Source organism: Rhineura floridana, chromosome 7 (assembly GCF_030035675.1).
Source record: "Rhineura floridana isolate rRhiFlo1 chromosome 7, rRhiFlo1.hap2, whole genome shotgun sequence".
In the NCBI taxonomy this organism is placed as follows: Eukaryota; Metazoa; Chordata; class Lepidosauria; order Squamata; family Rhineuridae; genus Rhineura; species Rhineura floridana.
Genome location: NC_084486.1, coordinates 119,144,316 through 119,168,680, shown reverse-complemented (window position 1 = coordinate 119,168,680; position 24,365 = coordinate 119,144,316). Strand labels below are relative to the sequence as shown.

The following is a 24,365-nucleotide window of genomic DNA, read 5'->3' as shown; positions in this document are numbered from 1 at the left end:
CTGAGTGTAAAGTATTAAATCTCGCTTTGGAGAACATTACACGAAACTTAGGGATTAAGAGCTGGTCTAAGTACTCATTAATTTTTCCAGGAGCAAAGTTTAATTTTAAATGAAGTGGTGAACATCTTTTAGACGCTTGAGAAATTGCCGTTTGGAAATCTATATCCTTGATTCGTGTACGTATTGTCGCCAAGGCATCCTCTGGGGATTGAGATATTAAGTATTCTTTTGCAAGGCCAATTTGTTGTAATTTCAATTCCAATTTTTGATTCCATTGAGATGGCCAATTATCCATCCATAATAAGGAAATGTAACCCAAAGTAGTGACAGTAGAGATTTTTATCCAATAATTTACAGAAGCAAGCCAAGCTTGGGTTTCCAAAGCTAAAAATCCACATTCCAGTCTTAGCGCCGCCGAAGGCGCACATCTAGGGACCCCTATCAATCGTCGTAAAAAGGAGGAAAGAATAGATTCAAATAATTCTGCTGAGTGTTTCAAGGAGTGTATCCAGATTGGAGCTCCGTATAATAATTGAGGGACAATTTTATGTTTAAATATTTGTATAATTGCTGGGATAAATTGTCCCCCTTTGTAATCAAAGAAACAAATCAGATTATTCAAGGCTATTTTTATTCGTCTGATCGTTGTTTTGATATGGAATGACCAATTCAATGAAGAATGGAAATTTAGACCTAGATAGTTGTAATGAGTAACTTGTTCTATAGAATGGCCATTCACTCTCCAGGTTGGGGAACTTATTCTTTTAGAGAACACCAAAATCTTGGTTTTGTCAAAGTTGATGGTTAAATGATTTTCTGTACAATAGGACATAAAAGCCCTTATTGTACGTTTTAATCCCACCTTCGATAATGAGAGAATTGCTGCATCATTGGCATAGAGTAGTAAGGGGCATCTCACATCTGCAATCTTAGGTGTATGAAAATCATGGGAGAGGCATCTTTCATTTAAATCGTTTAAGAAAAGATTAAAAAGTAATGGAGCAAGTATGCAACCCTGCCTCACCCCTGCAGTTGTGGGGATAGAGTTTGTCAACCCGCCCTCTTTACCGCATCGTATGCGCAAGGTAGTCTGTTGCTGCAATTGATAAATTAAGAACAGGAGTCTTTTATCAATTGTGGTTTTGGAAAGCTTTGACCATAGGATATCTCGAGGGATTGAGTCAAATGCCGCCTTTAAATCGATAAAGGCGACATATAGGCCATTTCCCTTCTGTTTGCTATACTTGTGTGCAAGATGTTGTAGGATCAGACAGTGATCCAGAGTTGATGCACCTTTTCTGAATCCTGCTTGTTCTTTGCCGAGAATATTTTGCTCCTCCATCCATCTCAGTAACTTTTCTTTCAAATAGGTTGCGTATAATTTAGCAATTACAGAAAGGAGACTAATTGGGCGATAGTTAGATGGATCTTCTCTGTCCCCCTTTTTAAAAATCGGTATAACAATTGCTTCATGCCAAGAGACCAGAAAACACCCCGTGTCATTGAGTTTGGTAAAAAATTGTGCAAGTAAAGGAGCCCACCAATCTGGGAAGTTTTTTAGGAGTTCCGGGGGGATATTGTCAGAACCGGGAGCTTTGCCTGTTTTTAGATCTGCAATTAGAGATTTAATTTCAGCAGTGGTCACAGGGAGCCATGTCATTAACGATTGAGAATTTGGGGGTAAATATGAGCCAATATCGGAGTGAGTGTCCTTATTATATAACGTCCTGAAATGACCTTCCCAAACATATGGGGAGATGTTACAGAACACAGGACGCGAGGGATTGAAGGCTTTTGTAATTATAGACCAAAACTTCCTTGAGTTTTTTTACCTCGATGCAATGATAAGATTTTTCCATTCCTCTTTCTTGGCTAAATCTTTCTTAAGTGCTAGGGTTGTTTTGTACTTTTGTTTTATTTGGTAATAATTTGGCGGAAGGTGATGTAATTGTTGTTGACGGTAATGTATATAAACTTGCGAAAGTTGTCGTTTAAGCATGAAACATTCGTTATCAAACCATTTAGGGCCTCTGTTCTTGTGAACGTTAAAACCTGCATGTATAGAGCACATCTTGTTTTCTAAATGGCCGGTTATCATCGTATATAGGTTAAGTAATTCTCCCGGGAGCTCTGAGTTCATTAAAAGCCTCCTAATATCCATAAATTTAGAAGAGAATAAAACGGTTTCTATTCTCTTGGCTAAAAGAGCTGTTATTTCTCAGATCTCTTTCTGAAGGGAAGGGTCAAATCTGTAAAGAAATGTGCAGCAGCCATGTTAAAAGCCAAGTTGCCAACCCTACTTGGATATAGGTATCTTTGCAGAGGATCCCTGATCAAGCTTTACCAACAACACAATCCAAACTATATCTACTGAGAAGTAAGTCCTATTGAGTTCTACGGGACTTAGTCCTTTAGTGCTTAGAATTGCAGCTTTCAGGGGCATCCATCTTTACTCCTGAGTGCTTACATCTAACATCTCCACAACATTAGGCTCCTTTCTTCCTACAATGGCCTTCTGGGGACTGGCCTGGCCTGAGGGCACTTAAAACCCTTTTTTCCAGAAGCAAATTGGCTAGATTAAATGTTCCCTACCCAGGCTCCATCTTTTACCTAAGATTTCTAGCTTAATTTCCAATCAGAGAAATGTTTGTTTTAATTGTATGCGCCAAGCAACTCTGGTTGATGCTTAATGTATCATGCTTAATGATATCAGTCGGGCCCACCCGTGACATCACTCAGGCTCGCCCCATGACATCACTCAGGCATGTCCCTATGACATCACTACAGCCCACCCCTAAAATCTCCGGGTTTGGGATGCTTTTGACCTGGCAACCCTACACTGCTAGTACTGAAGCTGCTACAGTACAATTCCATCCTGTATCATGGTAACACCAAAAACTCCAGGCCACACAAAAGGAGCCTAAACTGCTGTTCCTTTCCAAGCCAGCATAATTCCTCTGGAAACTGGGGAGTAGTAGCAGCAGCATGGGCTGCTCACATCATCCTAGCAGTTCTGCAAAGAGCCATGCTACATGCTCACATGCTGCCAACCTAATGAGAAAATTGTACCCTATTTAAATGGGCTATATTAAACATTTATGCTGAGAGTTTGAAGAATGAAATCAACCAATCTTTCTAGATAACAGAATTATAAACAAGTTTTTATTATAAAGTGGGTGGGAGGAATAACATCAGCTTTTAATTTTTGACCTATGTAAAGCAGAGAAGCAAAATACAATGAACTTCATACCTCCAGTTTCACTTCTGGTTCCCTAGAATACCGTTCATCCATATTTTCCCCAGTTGGCGAGCGTGGTCTCGAAGCTGCCATGATGGACAAGTCTCCACGTGATATTAAAGTGCACATGTAAGCATCGTGGGAGAAAACATCATGTCGTATAAATTCAAAGAAAAGCAGCACCAGGTTCACAAATTCCAGCTTCTCATATTCACTGTTTGGGTCAGCTACCAACAGAGAAAGAGTTAGATTTTATTAATTACCATTGGGCTCCAGCAGCTTTTAAAAAAAGGAAAAAGGTTAAAACAAAAACCCTTAAAATTAAGGTTACACAAGTACCTACTAAAATGTTTCAGATACAAAACAGCCTACTTATCTACTTAGTCCAGACCTTCAAAAAGTCAGCCCATTTACAACACTTCTGAAAAATACTTCAATTTGAGCTTGATACATCTGCACGCAGTTTGATACATTTTTGATAGCACTGATAGTGCTGAGGCTTTCTGAAAGCCTAGTTGCAAGAATAACCCATCATGAACTGGACCCCTTCAAGACAATATATTTACACTATGAATCACTACAGGTTAAATGATACAGTCACCATGATGTCGAAGAAACTAGTTATCAGAACCCATCGTATAGCTCCTTGTCTTGCTTCTTCATTTGGGCAAGGTTAGCAGCTAACCAGGCCACAGCAAGTTAATATCAAAGAATAGCCATAGGTATCGTCAGTAGTTTATTTACAGCACAATACTATTTTTTCTTACTCAGCAATATGTACCACACTGTTCAGTAGATCTTCCTCCCTAGTAAGTGTGTTTAAGAGTACAGTCTTAGGGATTAAGTGCCCTAAGTATTTCAAGTGGAACTGTTCATCAGGGCAAAATCTATATGACTTCTACCTTGTTCTTTAGGACGAAACACTCTGCAAGAAACTTTGAGTGAAACTTAAAAGGCACTAGTTTGTAAGGAGGTCCCCTTACTCCTTCCCTATGATTCATCATGGTTTCTAAAGCTGACAATGTGCTGGTTCACATGATGGTTCCATCTTCATGTTCATACGACAGATACATGTGGGAAAACTGGTGTGCTCACTCACATGGAGACACCATCGATGCTTTGAGGCAAGAGCTATACACGCAGGCACCACACATTACATGACCACAGAAGCTTGAAAAGGGGTCATTTCCGACACAAATTGCAGAAAGATATGTAAAAGCCTGAAACTACTTTGAAAAGCAAGACAATTGTGTTTCATTAGGCAATGGAATTATTTCTTGGTGTCTTGATGCTTAGATCTGACACATTTCTGCACATTTCAAGGAAGTAAATCCCACTAAAAACTGTGGGACATACTTCTGAGTAAATAGGATTACAATGCTGGAGTTATATTTTATATTTCCCCCAGTGTATAATTTTAGATTTTAAATTCTTTGGGGCAGAGACTTGTCCAGGGTGAGGAAGCTGAAAAACATTTTTTCCAGTTCTAATACAAAGAGTTACAGTCATTGCCTCAGGGCAAAAACAAAGATGAGAAATACTTCAGTTTCCAAAACACAATGTTTTGGAAAGTTAAAGCCGTCCATTAAAAAAAAAACACTGCAGGTCAAGGGAGGGGGAAGGTAGGAGAAGGGAAAAAAGACACTGACACCCATGATAATAACGAAACAAAACTAATTCAGTAGCTGGACAAAAGGTCAAGAAGTTTCACCCTTCTCTGGAACAGAGATGGTTTGATGCTTACATAATGAGGGGGCTTGGGTGTCTAAAAACCGAAGAAGGACATTCTGGAAAACAGGAAGGCTGGATCCAGCAAGAGATGCTGAAGAAATGGATTCCTTTTCATCCAAGACTTCTGCCTCACCACATCGCTACAAAACCAAACAGGAGAAAACCAGTCAGTGTAGAATTGCAAAAACACAGCAAGAAATGCAATTGCATTTATTCCCCCCCCCCAATCTCCATTACCCAGAAACCCCATAGCACACCAGGAAGAAAAAAGAAGCTTCCCACTCTACTGGCAATAGTTTCAACATGTTGATCTCTGCTTGTCTATGTGGAATAGTAAACAAATTAATCTAATTTAGAGTAATTTGAGGCTTGGTTGAATGACATATGAGCATGGAATGAGGACTGGCACTGTCATCATTATGCCTTCCCACTCCATGAGAGATTCAAGACTTCCCTTGCATCATTTTCATATATTGAATCTATATCAGTTGTAAGGTCTTTTGGCAGGGAGCCATCTTTTTTATTATCTTACTCTGTACATTTGTCATGTACATCAATGATGCTATGGAAGAAGGAAACCTTTGGATGCAACCTTACATAAATTTTAAAATGTATATTGTTCTATAAACAAATGTATCTGCACATGCACACAAAAAGCACAAAGTCTCAATTTTGCCTATTGTGAAACATGAACTAAGGACTAACATTTGCTCCTGGACACTTCAAATGAAAAAAAAAATTTTTTTTAGATGTGTACATACAGGTACAGAAATACCTACATACATGCCCAGAATGGAAAAGAGTAGTGAAAGGCAGGTGGAAGAGTGATTGGAGGAAGGGCCAAAACAACACAGCACAGACACATTCCATTAAGCTCTAATCCCTGGGGTGGAAGGCCAAGAGCTGAACAACAACAAATTAAGAACGTAAGGATCACCATGCTGGATCAAGGCCAAAGGCCCAGCTAGTCCCATATTCTGTTCCAACAGTGGCCAACCAGATGCCTATGGAAGTCCACAAGCAGGACCTGGCTAGAACAGTGCTCTCCCCACTTGTGGTTCCCAGCAATTGTTATTCAGAGGCATACCCTGAAGACTGAACATAGCTATCATGGCTAGCAGTCACTGACAGCTGATAGCCTTATCCTACATGAATGTGTCTAATTGTGTAGAAGCTAGCATGCCAATCTTCTACAAATTAAAACCCAATTAGAATGTTTGCGATATAAATCCCCTGTCTGAAAGCACCCAGAGTCCTTGACTGTGAATCCAGCAGAAGATTCAAGGTGAACTCTGTGGGAGGGTAAACAAGCAGTTGTTTTTCCTTCCTTATCTGACCTGACACTTGGTCCACCCACCACAAACCACAAGTGCATGTTTAAAAACATCCTGATTGTTAGGCCTGTCTGTGAGGAGGCACAATAGGACTACCGTATATTCCGGCGTATAAGACGACTGGGCGTATAAGACGACCCCAACTTTTCCAGTTAAAATATAGAGTTTGGGATATACTCGCCGTATAAGACTACCCCTGCTTATGACATCCAGGTACATAGCAGGAAAACTGTCACTTATAAACTTATAAATATTAATATTTGGATTGTCCAGTTGTTTTGTTTTTGTGCCTAGGAATTACCACCAAAAACTGGGGAAAGATGTGAGAAATCTTTTTTTTAAAAGCAACATTAAATGCCTAGACTCTAGTTTCCAACACTATGGAGTATTTATTGATTGATTAAGAGAATTTATATCCTGCCCTTTTGCTGTTAAAAACAGAGCTCAGCACAGCTTACAAATATAGTAAAAACAATAAAAATACACAATCAGAGAAAAACAAGCCAAAATGTTAGGAAAAGGAGTCTTTCACACCACATGCTCAGTTCTAAATACTGTTGCAGCAAGTTTTACAAGTTCCTCCAGTATTCCACTGGTGCAGGCACTCAGACATTCAAAGTACTGTATGTTTCTTAGGTTTTATAAAAGCAGAGCTTTGCTTAACTCAAAATTTCTTCTCCCTTTGATAACCACATCTACACAGGTTCCACCTCCATACTCAAAATGAAACTGAGCCTGGAAGTGTACAACAACCCCACACATACCTTGCTAATTCGATTATCAATGCCAGGATGTCTGTCTTATCGACTACTCTCCTGCTCCCCCCCCACACACACACACACACCGGGCATCATGAAAGACCCAGTCCTGGGCTCAGAAAGAAAATAAATATCTGGTCCTCTTCAAAGTATTGATAAGCCTCTTGTTTTAATTGAAATAATAATGATAAATTCTTGTTCTTATCACTAATGGGAGTTAATTATCTTGCATATGCTGCTGTTGCTTCTATGGCTGTAACGGAGTGAGGTTAAAGATAAGTGAAATGCAAATAGGAAAAAAAAATACAGAAGGCAGTAACACTTTCCTAAATGTAATACCATACCAACCACAAGAAGATTCCTATAAGGCAAAAAACTAAGCATCTCACAACCAGTCAGGATTCCTAACCAAAAACCAAAAATATGATAAATGAAGAAATATTTATATAAGCATAACTATCAAATATATTTATTATTTACACAAACTGTAAAGATATTTATAGTGCAATCCAAAATTTATTTATTCAGAAGCAAGTCCCAGAGTATTCAATGGGGCTTACTCAAACAGGGACAGAAATGCAACCTCAAGTGATAAGCAACTTCATTCACACAACCCAAGATTCCGAATCATGCCACTTTACACTGTTTTGCAACTGTTTATACTTGTTTTTATGGTTATTGGATTTTAAATGGCTTTATTTCTTGTTGTGAGCTGCTTTGGTTTCCAACCCTACCTCACAGGGGTGTTGGAAAGACTCCATACACACACGCACACACTGCAGATGTATAAATACATACAGCCCATATAATAGTTTATTGTCAAACCAATTGGTCATTGCAGAAAAATCAGTATTAGTTTTTTAAAAATCAGTATTAGTTTCCTACAGAATAAAAACTGCAATACCTAAGTAAGCCCTGCCTACTTGCTTTAAAATAGGACTGGGGGGGGGCAGAAAGAGAACACAAACACAATTCTTTTTTACATTCACTCCAAAGTCCCATTGATTTTCAGCACATTCATAATCATGTCTACTCAAAAGTAATTCCTACTGAATTCAATAGGATTTATTCTGGACATATGGGATTAGCACTGTTTTTACCCCCAAAAGCAACTATTGGGAAGGTTTTCAAAACACTGCCCAGGATCTGACTCCTACACACAACAGGGGGGAAAACTGAAATGTAAATTTATGAGATTTTCAGATAAACAGGAGGGGAAACCACCATTTTCTGGCCTCGCAATGAGGTTTTGCAGACACTGCCACCAAACAAACACTTCACTGATTGGCTGAAATCCTGAACGGGTGGGGTTAAAGCTACGAAGTGCTATACAGTAGTTTAAAAAAAGATTTAACCGGGGGGGGGGTGCCTGACGTTTTTATATATATCTCGAGAACCGCACCACCTAGAAACTTAATTTTTTTTTTAAATGAAAGCTGAGAATCCGGGCCACCTAAGGGGCTAGCTGGGCGCTGGGTGGCATGCTTAGAATCCGGGTAAAACCCGGCTATCCGGGCAATATGGCAACCCTAATAAGACGACACCCGGCGTATAAGACGACCCCTGACTTTGGAGAAGATTTTCCAGGGTTAAAAAGTTGTTTTATATGCCGGAATATACGGTACCTCAGAAATGTCTATGCTTGTTATAGGGCTCTCTGAAGCACAGCCTGAACCTTCCACTCTGAACCAAGATGGGCAAAGTGTTGTGTATAAAGCTGTAGTTCAATTTCAAAGCTAGTCCTCACTTAGATTTGAACAGTGTTTTTCTCTCCACATGCATAGAGCAATCATACAATAATTATAGACAACTTACTTCCACTTCAATTTCAGCTTGCCTCTTCTCCAATAATTTAGCTACAGCCATTGCCCTGTGCTTGCCAGATCTTTTACTGCTCACGGCCCATTCGCAAAGCAATGTTATGACAGCTTCATCATTAGGCGCAATCTGTTAAATCACAAAAACAAAAAGCAGCCTCTTATTTAGCATATCAGACAATGGGTATAAAGACAGACATATGACAACCAAGAAAAGCCCTATGTTTTCTCTTTAATGCAGACCCAGCAAAAAAAAAAATCACACTGGCCATCTTAGGGGTTTATTTGTACCCCAATGAGATTTCCAGTGGAAAGATGGGGTAACTTTGTCTCCCAGGGACCATGTTCTTCTGTGTTGTGAACACAAGTGTGCTTGACAATACTAAAGCAGTTTGAACCAAAAAACACATTCGGAGGAGGTAGAATTTTTTTGAGCTGGTCCCTTAACCACACATATTGAGTAAACAACACAATTTGCCCCCAAGGCTTTTTGCTAGGGTATATCTGGACACCAGTGGTTTTTTGTTTCCAGAAGGAAAACAAGAAGTGGTAACAGACTGAACTTTGGGGGCGCTGTACAGGGTAAAATTTGTGATAATGTCCAAGAAGGACATCCCTGTAGGACTCCTTGTGTGTTAATTACACATCCCAGGATGTAGTTACATTTGTCTAAAAGTTCCAAAGAGAGTTTATTTTTAAGGTGGTATGCACAGTGAGAGGGGGGATAAATGTAAGGAACAAAGGCACAGTAGAAATGGAAGATTAAAGTGAGGGAGGTAATAGCATCAAAATAATGTATATTGAAGAGTATGATCAACCGGTTTCAAACTCCGTCCCCAAAATGCAATGCATGTATATTAAAACAGACTTTCACTAGAAACCTTGTTACACTTCAGTCATATTTATATTTACTTCTGGTTACACTGATCAGTTCTGCAAGTGTTCTTTTTAAAGTAAGGATCCTTTATGAACACACTGGTTTTGCACGTATTTCATTATATGTTGTTTTGTCTTTCTAAAGAGGTATATAAATTTTGTTAAATAAATAAAATAATTAAAAACAGAATTTTAAAATGAAGATGATTCTTTTTATGTATAAGAGCCACCTTCATTTTAGAGATGATACTCAACCATTCTATTAAAAATGAAAACCTATCCTACACAATTCTTATGATTAAGAAATGTGAATCCCCCAACTCCAAAATTTTCATCTTCAATCATCAAATCAAGATTTTAACCAGTTTCTGCATGTGAACACTGAAAACAAACTTTCTCTGTTATTACTGCCTACAGATTTATCGGGAAATCTATTAACATAAACATCATCCAAGTCTACACTCCAACAGCAAATGCAGAAGAAGAGGAATTGGAGAGATTTTACGCAGAACTATAGGAAGAAATTGATCACACACCAAAACAAGATGTGTTGATAATCATGGGGGAATGGAATGCAAAAGTAGGGAACAGAAAAGAACTAGGAATTTTGGGGAAATGGAGCTTAGGAGATAGAAATGAACCAGGAGAAAGACATTGAATTCTGTGAAGTCAATAATTTGTTTCTTGCAAACACTTTTTTTGAGCAACCGAAAAGACAACTGTACATGTGGACATCACCAAATGGTCAATATAGGAATCAAATTGATTATATAATTGGAAGCAGAAGATGGAGAAGTTCCATACTTTCTGCAAAAACAAGACCAGGAGCAGGCTGTAATACAGATCATGAACTGGTCATATCGAAAATCAGAGTAAAGCTAAAGAAGGACAACAAAGCAATCATAATTTAATTTATTTATTTATTTTATTATTTGATTTATATCCCACCCTTCCTCCCAGCAGAAGCCCAGGGCAGCAAACAGAAACACTAAAACACTTTAAAACATCATAAAAACAAACCTTAAAATACATTAAAACAAAACAATGTTGAAAACTTTTTTAAAATCATAATGCCAAATTACAACTGAAATAACATCCGAGAAGAATATAAAGATCAAATAAGGAACAGATTTGAGGCTTTAAACTTAGTTAACAGAGAACCAGAAGGACTATGGAGTGAAGTCAGAGACATTATTAAAGAAGAATGCAAAAAGACAATACCTCTCATTAAAAAGAAAGACCTCAATGAATGACTGAAGAAATTCTTAAAATGATTAAAGAGAGAAGGAAAGCAAAAGCAAAAGGAGATAGAAACACAACAATACAGAGACTAGTACATAAGGACAAAGAGAACTATTACAATGGTTATTGTATAGAAATAGAAGGGTAGAACAAGAGCCCGATTCCAAAAGATTACAGAAATGAAAGGGAAATTTAAACCAAGGGTAGGGATGTTGAATAATCAACAGGGGAACACACTGACTGATTGAGGTGAAATAAAAGGAAGATGGAAGCAATACACTGAAGAGATCTATGAAAGAGATGCAGAGATGACAGATTCATTCACTGAGGAACCATATGATAAAGAACCAGCATTTTAGAATGTGAGATGAAAGCTGCTCCTAAAATACTTGGGAGAAACAAATCACCAGGAACAGATGGCATACCAATAGAGTTGCTACAAGCTACTGAGACTGAATCTATCCACATTTTGACAAAAATTTGTCAACAAATATGGAAAACTAAACAAAGGCCCACAGACTGGAAGTGTTCAATATACATCCCAATTCCAAAGAAAGAGGATCCCAGGGGATACAGTAATTATCGAACTATTATAGTTTAATTGTATTTTAATTGTATGTTTTTGTATGCTTTTAACTACATGTAGTTTTATTTGTAAGCCACCATGAGTTCCAGTTTGGAAGAAGGGTGGGGTAAAAATAAAGTTTCATTCATTCATTCATTCATTCATTCATTAATATCCCATGCAAGTAAAGTAATGCTCAACATTCTACAACAAAGGCTCTTACCATATATGGAGTGAGAAATGCCACATGTCCAAGCTGGATTTAGAAAGGGAAGAGGCACCAGAGATCATATTACAAACATACATTAGATAATAGAACGGACCAAGGAGTTTCAGAAGGAAATAGATTACAGCAAAGCCTTTGATTGTGGAGATCATGAAAAACTATGGAATGCCTTAAAAGAAATAGGGGTGCCACAGCATCTGATTGTCCTGATGTGCAACCCATACTCTGCATAAGAGGCTACTGTAAGGACAGAATATGGAGAAACCAATTGGTTCCCTATCGGAAAGGGTGTGAGACAGGGGTGTATTTTATCACCCTACTTGTTTAATCTATAAGTACAACATATCATACAGAAAGTGGGATTGGACCAAGATGAAGGAGGTATGAAAATTGGAGGGAGAAGTATCAATAATTTAAGATATGCGGACAATATCATACTAACAGCAAAAAACAGAAATGATTTGAAACGAATGCTGATGAAAGTTAAGGAGGAAAGCACAAAAGCAGGACTACAGCTGAACATCAAGAAGACTAAAATAATGACAACAGAAGATTTATTTAACTTTAAAGTTGACAACAAGGATATTGAACTTATCAATTCCATGGCACAGTCATTAACCAAAATGGAGACAATAATCAAGAAATCAGAAGGTTAGGACTGGGGAGGGCAGCTATCAGAGAACTAGAAAAGGTCCTCAAATGCAAAGATGTATCACTGAACACTAAAGGCAGGATCATTCAGACCATGGTATTTTCGATCTCTATGTATGGATGTGAAAGTTGGACAGTGAAAAAAGCGGGTAAGAGAAAAATCAACTCATTTGAAATGTGGTGTTGGAGGAGAGCTTTGCGCATATCATGGACTGTGAAAAGGCAAATAATTGGGTATTAGAACAAATTAAACCAGAACTATCACTAGAAGCTAAAATGATGAAACTGAGGTTATCATACTGTTCTTTGGACACATAATGAGAAGACATGATTCACTAGAAAAGACAATAATGCTGGGAAAAACAGAAGGGAGTAGAAAAAGAGGAAGGTCAAACAAGAGATGGATTGATTCCATAAAGGAAGCCACAGATCTGAACTTACAAGATCTGAACAGGGTGGTTCACAGGAGATGCTATTGGAGGTGCTGATTCATAGGGTTGCCATAAGTCGTAATCAACTTGAAGGCACATAACAACAACATTACACATAGCACAATCAATGTGCATAGCACTTTGGCACTTTACAGAATACAAAATAAACAGGTCCCTGCCCCAAGGAGCGTACAATCTAAAATTTGACATAGGGAAAACAGAAGAAGGGGAAGGAAGTTGATGCAGAGCTAGACAAGAGCAGAAACATGTGATTGTTTCAGTCTGACATTCTTAGGCTCAGTTATAGGCAAATTTACAGTAAGTCAAGGAAGCTAGTTGGTGGAGCCAAAGATGTCATGAAAAAGGTTGGTGTTAAAGATGAATTTATGGAGGAAGCATTACACAGGTGTTCTGGGAAGCAGTTCTAAGCATGTGGGGCAGCAAGGGAGAAAGAGTGGAGTCTTGAAACAGCAGGAGAGTTCTGGATGGTTATGACTGATGGAGCTTAAGAAACAAAGACTGCAGGCATATATATTATCAGAATATAACAACAGAAAGATATGAGATGCAATGGAAGGCTTTCTTCTTAGCAGTGAGATGTAGATTCATAATATAATATCTGAAAAGGTCATAAGCACATAACTTTCTACCAGCAACAGAAAACAAAAAAAAAAGAATACTAGAGCATAGCCTCCCACTTTCTACTGCTACTGCAACTTTGTCTGGTACAAAACATTTCCTTAGATGCAAAACCAGATATACAGTTGATGATTATCTGCTGTGTCTTGCCATCAGATTATAAAATCTGCTTTGCCAGATAACATCAGAAGCTTGCCTATTCTAGCACATCATCTCCTGTAATGAAAGCCTGGGTCATCCTGGAAAGTTCACATGTAGTACATGCTAGTGATCCACATGCCTTTCATTGGACTAAAACTACAGGATGTTAGGGCACCCTTTTCCATTTACAAAATCATGGATGATGTGGAGAAAATAAAGGTGGAAAAATATTTTCTCTCTGTTAAAACACAGGATTTTGAAGGGAAAAAATCCTGCATAAGCAGCGATTGTGAGGAATAGGGTAGCCATGTATCCTCCCTTACAGAAGGTAGTTCTCTATTTGAAGAGCTGTCCAGTTAAAAGGACCATACAAAGGGAGTGCAAGAATCTTTAAGTTGACCATCCACAGTTAGCACTTCAAGAGCAGATTGAGCAGACACAGAGGCCAACCTGGTCATAAGTCTTCCCCACTAGAGCGAGATGTTTTTTATTTCTAATTTAAATTATAGTAATTATTTCTAAATTTGCATCTATGTATTTAAATAAGCATATGGAAATTTTATGCAAATATCTGTCTTCTTTTGTGAAACAGTTATCTGTTCTAGGAATCCATAAATGGCCACCCTAGTGAGGAAGCCTTGGTGTCATGAAATATATTTATTTTATTTATTCAATAAATTGTTATACTGTCGTTTGTCATAAATAATCTCAGGGCAGTTTACAGATATAAAATTAGTACAACTATAAAAACTATAAATAACACAATACATTAAAAACAGTGCTAAAAGCCATGCCAGCAGAAAAAACACATCCACTCATTACAAACAGGTAGCACTAATCAATTGCCCCCAAATTCTCTGGTGAAGGGATATGTCTTCAGTTGGCATCAAAACTCACACAGTTTTGTGTGATGCCAATCACATTTCTGATAGGAGGGAGTTCCATAATTGGAGGGCCACTACAGAAAAAGTCCTATCTCAAATCATCTCCAGATGGGTCTCTCCTGCAGATCTTAGTACCTAAGCAGGTTGATATAAAGAGAAGCACTGCTTCAAATATATCACAATCCAAAGGCTTCTTTACCATCTCACATTATAGTGATCATCACACCCTTCATCTAATATATAGTTTATGTGTGCAAGTACCTTTTTGTCATGCAAGCAATGCAAAGCTTTATAAAAAGGAAAAAAGGACCAAAATCTGCAGAAAGAGATAGACTGCCAAGACATTGTTTTATTTATTCAAAGTACATGAGATGACAAAGCTATCCATCTTCTTGTCTTGTTAAGACTGAACACAGTCATATGATATTCAAATAGTGGTACCGCATTCAGGAAATCCTTGAAATACCATAACGCTGATTTCATGCTGGACTACTTCCTGCTAAAACAAATAATAAATTTGCTAAAATTAGAAGGATTTAGACATTTATTCAAGCCAGAAATAATTCTTATGAGGCAAGGATCATCAACATGGTGCCCATGGGTGGACGTACCTGCAGATTCCCCTTCCCATTTCTCCCCCTGCTGAAATTACTTCGTACTACTGACACTGTTTTTACCTCCATTTTCTATTTGCACCATCTACAGTAAGGGCTCAGTGCCAGCTGCAAACATTGTGTTTTCTATTCACACTGTGTGTAAAGATCAATCATTCAGTTTCCTAAGGACCACGCCCTCTAATTTAACATTTCCACTCCCTCTGGTTGCTTGGCAACTGAACATGCTCAGTTTGTTCTACCAGCAGTAGTAGGTTCCATTTAAAAAAAACACAGAAGTGTGAATATTTGTATTTTCACTGGTACGATACAGCTGAAATACAAATCTTTGTTTGAGCAGTGTTATACATTTGCACACAATTTAGGAGAAAATAAAGGCACTGTTTACAGCAACATAGAAAGGCCAGGAGAATGGAGGAGAGTAGCCAGAAGTTGCCTGCCAGCCCGCAGAAAACAAAATGAAAGAAGGGAGGAGATGGTGGACATGGAGAGAGGAGCAATTGATACACCCACCTAAAAGCATCGGAACAAAGTGTCTGCAAGCACTAGAGATACAGAGTGAAGACCTTTTTTCTTCCCTTTTCAAATAATCAGTGGATTGGGTTAGTACAGATTTACAGGGGGGAAACTGCGTGATAGCTTCTGTTTGCCAGTAATAGCATGTGAATCATATGAGTTAAAAGGAGATGTGAGTAGCACCAAACACACAGTAAATCACCATTAGTCCTGAAACAAGCATTTATTGCAGCCAACAGAATAGGTTGCAGCATATGCTTGGTTGCGGTGTGGTATAATGACCACAAGAGTTGCTCTGGTTTGCAAACATGACTACAGGTCCAGAATGTTTGCCAGCCCCTGGCCATAAGAAGATAGAATTCTTAGTGCTTTGTCAGGTGTGGGTCCCCTTCAATCCAGCAACTACATACATTCTTGGTGAACATTCTTTGCAGACAGAGTCACAGGGGCCAGCTCTCCACCTTCTAGCAGGGCACATATTTGTGCACAGCAAAGGCAGGGGCAAGAAAGAGAATGGGTGGAAACATGGCTGGTAGGGCAGTCTACAGCAGCTCAAGATGGGTCTGGCTCCAGTTTCTATTGATTTGGCAGTGGGATCAGGCAAGCTAAACAGGGCATCAGGAAAGAACCACTGACAGGGCAGGGGGTAAAAGTGTGAGCTCCCTGTGAAAACATCAAGGAAGGCTCCCTAAGGGGCCTTACAGGTTTGAGGCTTACAGGCTAGGACACCACAGGACTGGCTACTATCCACACCGCAAGCTTGGCAACTATAAGCAACATCAGTGGCTCATGAGGTTCTCTTTACTAAGCCACTCCTTCCATTGGGCCACCGAGCAGATTGGCTGGGTCAGGTTCCTGTCAGCAGTCAAACTATCGGTAACATCACCGTCATGTGGTACTGCTTGGTTTATACTAAGCATATTAGAAGCTGTACCTTCCAACATACCGGTCTGTTTGTGCCCAGCTCAGTGTGTTATCTGATCCTCCCCTCCCCTCTTTTCCCCAATTCAGGCACAGATCATATTACCAATGCTGCCTGCAGGCTTTCATGCTGCCTTTTCAATCTATACAATACTTACCCAAATCTTTAATCAATATCGAGCTGTAGCAGTGGCAGTTAAGACTAAGGGTTGTACTCAGTTAAGTTTTATTCAGAGTAGATCCATTTTAATTTAAAAGACCTAAATTTCAATGGCTCTGTTCTGAGTAGAACTAATGTTTGGATACAACCCTAAATATTTGAATTCAACAAGATACTGAGTGCAACTGATGCCTCTCCCCTCCCCATCAACAACCAACATCTCTGCCCCTGCAACTATTACTAGTGCACAGACAGGTGCTGGGAAACAGCATTATTTCTTTTTGGAAAAATCATTAAGATTTGAAGTTCTAAATCTCTGAAGGCTATGTTGCCTGAAAACATGTATATACAATTTTAGGGTGCCCCCTCCTTAACTTCAATGACATGGATGGCTCAGTCTGTACATACAGAATAAATGTGCTTATGGAAACACCTCCAGCATTTAACGTGGGCAAGGCAACTTATTTATTGTTATTATTATTAGTTCACATACTTACATACTGCTTAATACCAAAACAGTCTCTAAGACTTTCCTCTTCTTCCAGGCATTTTAGCATGGGTTTTTAAATTGTTTTAAATTGTTTTTAAAAGATGTGTTTTAAATTTGTATATTTGTTTTTAATGTTTTTAGTTACTGTAAATCGCCCAGAGAGCTTTGGCTATGGGGCGGTATACAAATACAATAAATAAATAATAAGTTTACAAGCAATAAATAGCTCTAACAGTAACAGGAAGAAGCCTTAGCTAGAAAGGTTTAGGAATGCCCATCAGTTTGAAACTGAAAGTTATGACTAGCTGCTAAGTGGAAGGATAGAATAAATGTTCAAATCAGGGTGTGTCAACCTGGGACGGCATAGAGAGAAGCAGGCAGGGCAGCTCCTACCATTAGGTAGAGGGAGGCAGACACTCTGGCAGCACATGGTGGGGGAGGTGGTAGTAGTGTTGGCAGCCCTACAGCCATTCCTCCTGCACTTCCCATCTCCCCTCTTCTGTAGAAGAGTCGAGTGTGCCATCCAGATAGAGCCATGTGTACCCCCTAAGCTAGGCTGCTGCCCTCAGGTGTAGCGGAGAACACCATCCCATTTCCAGTGCTGAAGTATGATTCACATGATAGCCAAGACAGCTTCTATTTGCGGAATGGGGAGGGGGGGGTTACCATCTCTTCCTTTGCCTCAGATAGCAAATTGCCTTGGGCCAGCCCAGGAGATGCTTAGATGTAATGGAACAATTTGGTGTATAAAAGCCATGCACATAACCCCTTTGTCCCTTTCCCCAAATGAGGTCCCAGGCTATCAAGATGGGATGACCGCGTGATGCTGCAGGGCCAGTACAAGACCTAACTCTGCTTTTTCCCTGCAGAACAGCAGAACATGATCCTTGGGAAGTCCCAACATGAAAATGTTGCACTGGGCTCAATTCTTATACCACAAGAATCAGCCCTGCTCCTTCCCCTCCTCATCCACATGCAGCATACAGGAAAAAATCTCTGCCTTTTTTGACAAAGGCCTGGGAAATTAATTTTATTTAGGCAATAGCATAAACAAAACAGAGCCAGCTGGCCCTGCTTTACAAAAGCTAAAAAAATCTGAAACTACTCTTAAAAGCAGCTGCGGCATTTAGCATTTGATGTGTGAATGTTTACATAAGCTCAATTTATTTTTTTTAAAGGAGCACAAGTTAGCATTTGAACACTTGGCAATATATTAATAGTCATACATTTCTCAAAACAACACATCACTGTATTTTACAGTATTCTGACAACTGAAGTAAAACCACTTGACATTTTTAACCTGATTTTTTTTTAAAAAGAAGAAATGTTTTGTTGTTTTTAGAGACGCAATTCCTCCATATACAGACTTTTTTCAATACCTCTTACTGACCTTTCATAGTGCAACATTAATCAAGAACAGAATACATGTGTGAAATTGAAAAAGGACAAACAGCTGGTTCTGGTTCTTAAAGAGTCAGATCCGTTTTAAGATTGTGCAGCTGACAATTTGACTGTAACACACAAACCCATCTGTATATATGAAGTGAAAAGAATGAAGTTAACTTTCAAACTCTTAAACTGCCAGCAGAAAATGCACCACTATGTCCATAAGCCTAGATTGCTATATGCATGGGTGGGAGAAAAAACAGAGGATTAACATATTTTTCAACGTTTGTAGCCAGTCAGTCACCCAGTTGAACACACAAGCCAATTTTAAATGGTGTAATGGATTGCCTATTACTGGTGTAAAGATTTCCCAGTACATACTTTTCTCTCATCCATGCACATGGTTGTCTAGGGTTGAAAGCTGTAGAAATCCCTCTTACCTTTCAATCAAATACTCCAAGGCAATTTACTAACAGAGCAATACAAACTCAGCAATGTAACATTGAATCAAAACTAGAGGCACAAGAAAAAATAGCAAATTAGTAAGAGCAGCAATAAAATAAAAGCAAACAAAAATGAAAATATTGTAAAATATTTACAAGTCAAATATCAACCTGGAAATGTTTCTGAAACAAGAAAATCTCATCTTTATAGCACCATAACCTAATTGCAATGCATTCCACTAACTTAGAAAAACAGTTTTGCCTTTAAAATGAAGTCGAAAAGTTCCACATATTTAAACTTTCAAAATAGTATACAATCATGCCCCAAGAATGCTGTACACTTTATACATAAACTGAACATAAGAATAAAGTATCCACTCATTTAGACCTAGGAAGAACAAGATGAGGTACTCTATCTGTCATGAAGGCACCAGGTAACTCTGGATAACAGACTGTCAAGTGGGTGCCTCTGTAATCTTCCTCACAAAGCACGTTGCGGTTAGGAAAGGGGAACATAATACTTGAGTGCTGTTGACTATCCCGCAACATGCACCTGCATGGTACCATCGCACCCATCCTGCCGTCTCCTAGCATGGGACCACACTTCACTTCCTTTGCAAAAGTATCTGCATAATATGAGCTGCCACCAGTTTGTTGTGAACACAAGTGATGGGAATGGGACTTAATATAGCATTTTACACCTTAATAAATGCATACATATCTTCTCAGTAAAGTTATTTATATGCTTGAAATATCTCAATTTTGTTTCCCAGAGAGAACGAGAGAGAGCTCACGCAAGACTCATTGGTTCCAGAAGGGGAAAAAACCGAATATCCCACTTCATGATAAAAAATAACTATAATAAAATAGGGCAATTGACAATTGGCTGCTTTTTCATAACACCCCATATTTGCAGCACAAACCACCTCAAAAATCATCTGGATTCGGAAGGCCAGTCAAGAAGAATCTCATCCAAGAGGACTGTAATCTAAGAGTGCATGCCTTATGGCCATAACAATCTGGGGGAAAATGCTTAATCAGCATGAAAGTACCTAAGAAAATCAAGTCAACATTTCAAGAGAATTTCCTTTAAAGAATGCAATGATGACTTTAAAATTTTTCTCCTCTCTCAGAAAGCATCTTACCAAAACAATATGATAAGAGTCTCTATTTGAATAACTTTCTATCTATTGGAACAGTTTTGGTGTTTATTTTGTTTCCCACTGCTATTCTCCGCTATCAGTGCTTTCAGTATGCTTCTAATGTCTCTTCTTACTATTCCTGAATCTCCCTGCAGTGATACTGTTTCTATTGTATCTTCAAATTTCTGATAACTAATTATGGTCACTATGGTTACAAGAATATATTAACCTTTAAAACTGAACTGCAGATACAGTTGATGATTGCTGCATACTTTCATTCTACCTTGTTGATTTAATACCGTTATTTAGAGTGAACAGCTGTAAAGGAAAAGATGGCTCCTGAACCTTCAGCAGTATCAGCTCCACATGATGGAGTTTTTAAAACCCTGCTAAAATACCTTCTTCTACCCAGTTACTAAAGGCTCAGGGGCCCTTCATACTTCCTGTGCATTTGTTCACCCTAACTTTGCTTGTGATTTTATTCTTTAATTAATTCTAGACAAAATTCTCTCACATACAGCATTTCACAAAATCAGCAGTAAGAATCCTAGTAACTAATTAAGACGTTTTCCTCAATTCTATTTAATTCTAGACATTTTCAACATTAGCTCTCAAGGCCAGCAGACAAGTCTTCCTTCACTGAGCCAAATATATTATTGAGATCAGGGCCAGCCCCACGCATGCCGGGGGCCTTGGGCATCAGTCTGCCCTGGGCCCTGGCACACGCATGTATGACCCACCTAATTACCTACCTAACTACCTGGCAGACGGAGGTTGGGTGGGCAGGCGAGAGAGCGGGTAGGGGAGCGGGACAGCAGGCGAGCAAGCTGGTGAGCAAGCAACAGGGTGAGCGACCTTGGGCGAGCGAGTGGGGGGAGAGGGCGAGCGAGTGGGGGGAGAGGGCGAGTGAGCAAGCGGGCAGGCGGGCAGGGGGGAGAGTGAGCAAGCAGGCGGCCAGCTCTCTTCCTGCGATCCGCAGCAGGTTGCCTGCCGTGGAAGGGGAGTACTACTCGCCCACCATAACAAGGGGCCCTTCAGGGGCCCCTGTGCACCACAGGGCCCTGAGCCAGGGCTCCACCTGGCCGCCCTTTGGAGCCAGCCCTGGTTGAGATGCTTCCAGATAATATTAATACTATAATATTACCAAGAGTCAAAAACATGCCTTCTCCCTTTTCTAAGCAAGACTATCATCAAACCACTTCCTGTAACAGGAAGAGGTTTGGGCTGTTCTAGTGAGACACATAGGCAAGCATTACCTGCCAATTACCAGCTACTCGAAAGCAAACATACACCACAGCTCAAAGTATACTGTTAAGGGTTTGGGGGTTGAGATGGATGATTTCTATGAAATCCCCTTGCTAGCCTCTGATTTGTGATCAGCAAAGGAAGAAAACTGCTCTACTGGTCAGACAAGTCTCCTTTGTTAATCTAATAATTGTTGTAAACTGCCCAGAGAGCTTCGGCTATGGGGTGGTATACAAATGCAATAAATAAATAAATAATAGAGTGGCCACATGAGCTAATAGGCCTGTCACGTGCCCATTAACTTGTGAATGGGCCAGGGAAATCCTATTGTTATTGTAACTCTTCAGGAGATCACACACACCCTCTTGGGGCTTGTGTTTTTAGCTAGTTGGAGGAAAGCTTGGGAATGGGAGACACACCAGAGAGGCTTGCTCCCTGCACTATGGCTTCAGAATACTTCCTATAAGCCTGAGGGAAAAGCAATATCTTTGTTGTTGTTATGTGTCTTCAAGTCAATTATGAATCAGCAACCTCCAATAGCATTTGTTGTCAGTGGCGTCACTAGGGTTGGTGTCACCCAGTGCGGTAACTCATGGTGTCACCCCCATGGACCTCCTCCCATACCAGACCATACAGAATCCTTAGTAATGTTTTTTGTACTAATGTTACTCGTAAATCGTAATTCCCATATATCACTGAATGTAATGGCAATAGTAGTGACATAAACAACTAGCAAAATTAAAATTACACCTTTAAATTACAATATCATACACACAGCCCAAATTCTTGCTCTTATCACTAATGGGAGTTAATTATCTTGCATATGCCCATAGTAAATTTTCAGATACTTTCAGACCCTCAGCAATTTTCAAGTGGCCTATGTAGAATAACAGTTTGGGAACCCCTGGTATAAGACATCTGCTTATGTCCCTATGCTGCTCTCACCCCTCATTTAGGTGCCTGGGATGCATGCGTGTGGACATACCTCCTTACAGTTATGGAAAGTGATTCTTAATAATAAGTCTCCAGACACAAAGTTACATAGGTATTTATCAGTTGTTTAGTAGAAAATTCAGAAGTGCAGAGTCCCTTCATGATAGTTGCAGCCACATACACCCTTTTTACTCCTGGATTAAGAATGAGATCTTTGTTAATGCATTCTCTCACAACAACAAACATCTCTAGGAGCCAATCAGCATGTAAGTGGAGAGCGTTAGCAATTGAGAAGAGTCTTCTCAGTGGCTGACTCACCTCCTTTCACTCTGATTGGCTCCAATCAGCAGGAAAGGCAAGGAAGCCTATTAGAAGACTCTTCTCAGTGACTAACACACTCCCTTTTCATGCTGACTGTAGGATGCTTGGAGACATAGGGACCCTGCTCCCCAAACAGCAGAAGGACTAAGATCCCCTGGGCGACTACCCTCCTGGTGCTTATGGACATGACCGTAATATATTTTGTGACATGCAAGTTCGATATTATTTATTAAGTGTGTTTAGGATTACACTGATGGCATTCCCAAATATGTACTTTCACACAGACTTTGGTTTTCCATAACACAATGTTTGACCAAGCCTCCACACTTGGGGGGGCACTACTTGCACACCCCTTCCATAAGCACATCAAAGCTGGATACACACCTGAACCAAGACCCAGACAAAAGGGCACTCAAAACAAAAAGGTAATTACAGTGGCTGAGTAGATCTTGTACAGTGGCCACTGTCCTTCACATTTTACAAAATACTTTTTCCTATACAAAGATTAAATTTCTGTGTATAAAAAAGTAATATATGAAGTGGTCTCAATAGTGAGAAAAGTAAACAAATGAATGGTGATCCAAATGTTTTTCATTCTCGCGTTATGAAGCTAGCTGCCAGATGATGTATCACCTTCCCTACGCATGCAGCACAGACTGAAAAAACAGCACCCAAGCCACCATTCAATACGTGCACGTGTTCTTTCCAACATGAATCTACAGGTCTCAAAAAGTAATGTGTGACAAAGTCCTCAAACACCTTATAACATGCCTCAGACATGGTCTCTTGTTCTACCAGCATGCCTTCACACCATCACTTTGCCAAAACATAAGGATAGGTAAATTGCTTTTAGGGAGGTTCACAATTATGATTTCCTATTTATTTAATCTAAAAATATTTAAAATACATAAAAACACCCAGGGGAAGATATTGGAGAAATATAAAATAAATACAAATTAAAAAGCGGGGGAGGTAAAGAGACCTTAAATGTGCTACTCACCATCTCTCAGCCTATCCTCCCCTCAGGGTGAAAACAATGGAGAACCATGACCACCCCCAGGAAGAACGGTAAACTTAAAATGTACGCCGCCTAGAGTGGCCACTGGCTAGATAGGCGGCCTATAAATTAAAGTTTATTTTATTATTATTATAGAGGAAAAAATCATCTACAACCATAGTGTGAAATCAAATACTTATTGGGACACAGTATGAAGAAATATTTATATAAACATGACTCTCAAATATGTTTATGAATTACACAATCTGTAAATATATTTATAGTGCAATCCGATGTTTGTTTACTCATAAGCAAGTCCCAATGTATTCAATGGGGCTTACTCAAACTGGGAAGTGTGCAGAGAACTACAGCCTCAAGTGATAAGGAACTTGTTCTTTCAACTTGTTCTTTTAAGTTGAGACCTTATCCCAGTCTGAGTCTGTGTTGGAATTGCTTTTTAATATGTTTTTAAGCCTTTTATTTTTTTAAAAAAAATGTTTTTAAAACTTTTAAAAAATATTTTCAAAGATGTTTTAATATATTTTAAAGTCTGTTTTTATGATGTTTTAAAGTGCTTTTAGTGCTTTTGTTTGCCGCCCTGGGCTCCTACTGGGAGGAAGGGCGGGATATAAATCAAATAATAAATAAATGAACTTCATTCACC

At 39.2% G+C, this 24,365-nt stretch overlaps 1 protein-coding gene across 1 annotated transcript in view; it reads right to left on the bottom strand.

The window, feature by feature from the left end:
- The window catches only part of MED12L (mediator complex subunit 12L), a 366,394-nt gene that overhangs the window by 271,604 nt on the left and 70,425 nt on the right, over positions 1 to 24,365 (bottom strand). Inside the window, exons 12-14 of the mRNA XM_061637068.1 lie at positions 8,877 to 9,008; positions 4,983 to 5,109; positions 3,251 to 3,465 (exon numbers count right to left, since the gene is read on the bottom strand). Coding sequence (XP_061493052.1) covers positions 3,251 to 3,465; positions 4,983 to 5,109; positions 8,877 to 9,008 — 474 coding nt within the window. The remainder of the gene's footprint in view (positions 1 to 3,250; positions 3,466 to 4,982; positions 5,110 to 8,876; positions 9,009 to 24,365) is intronic.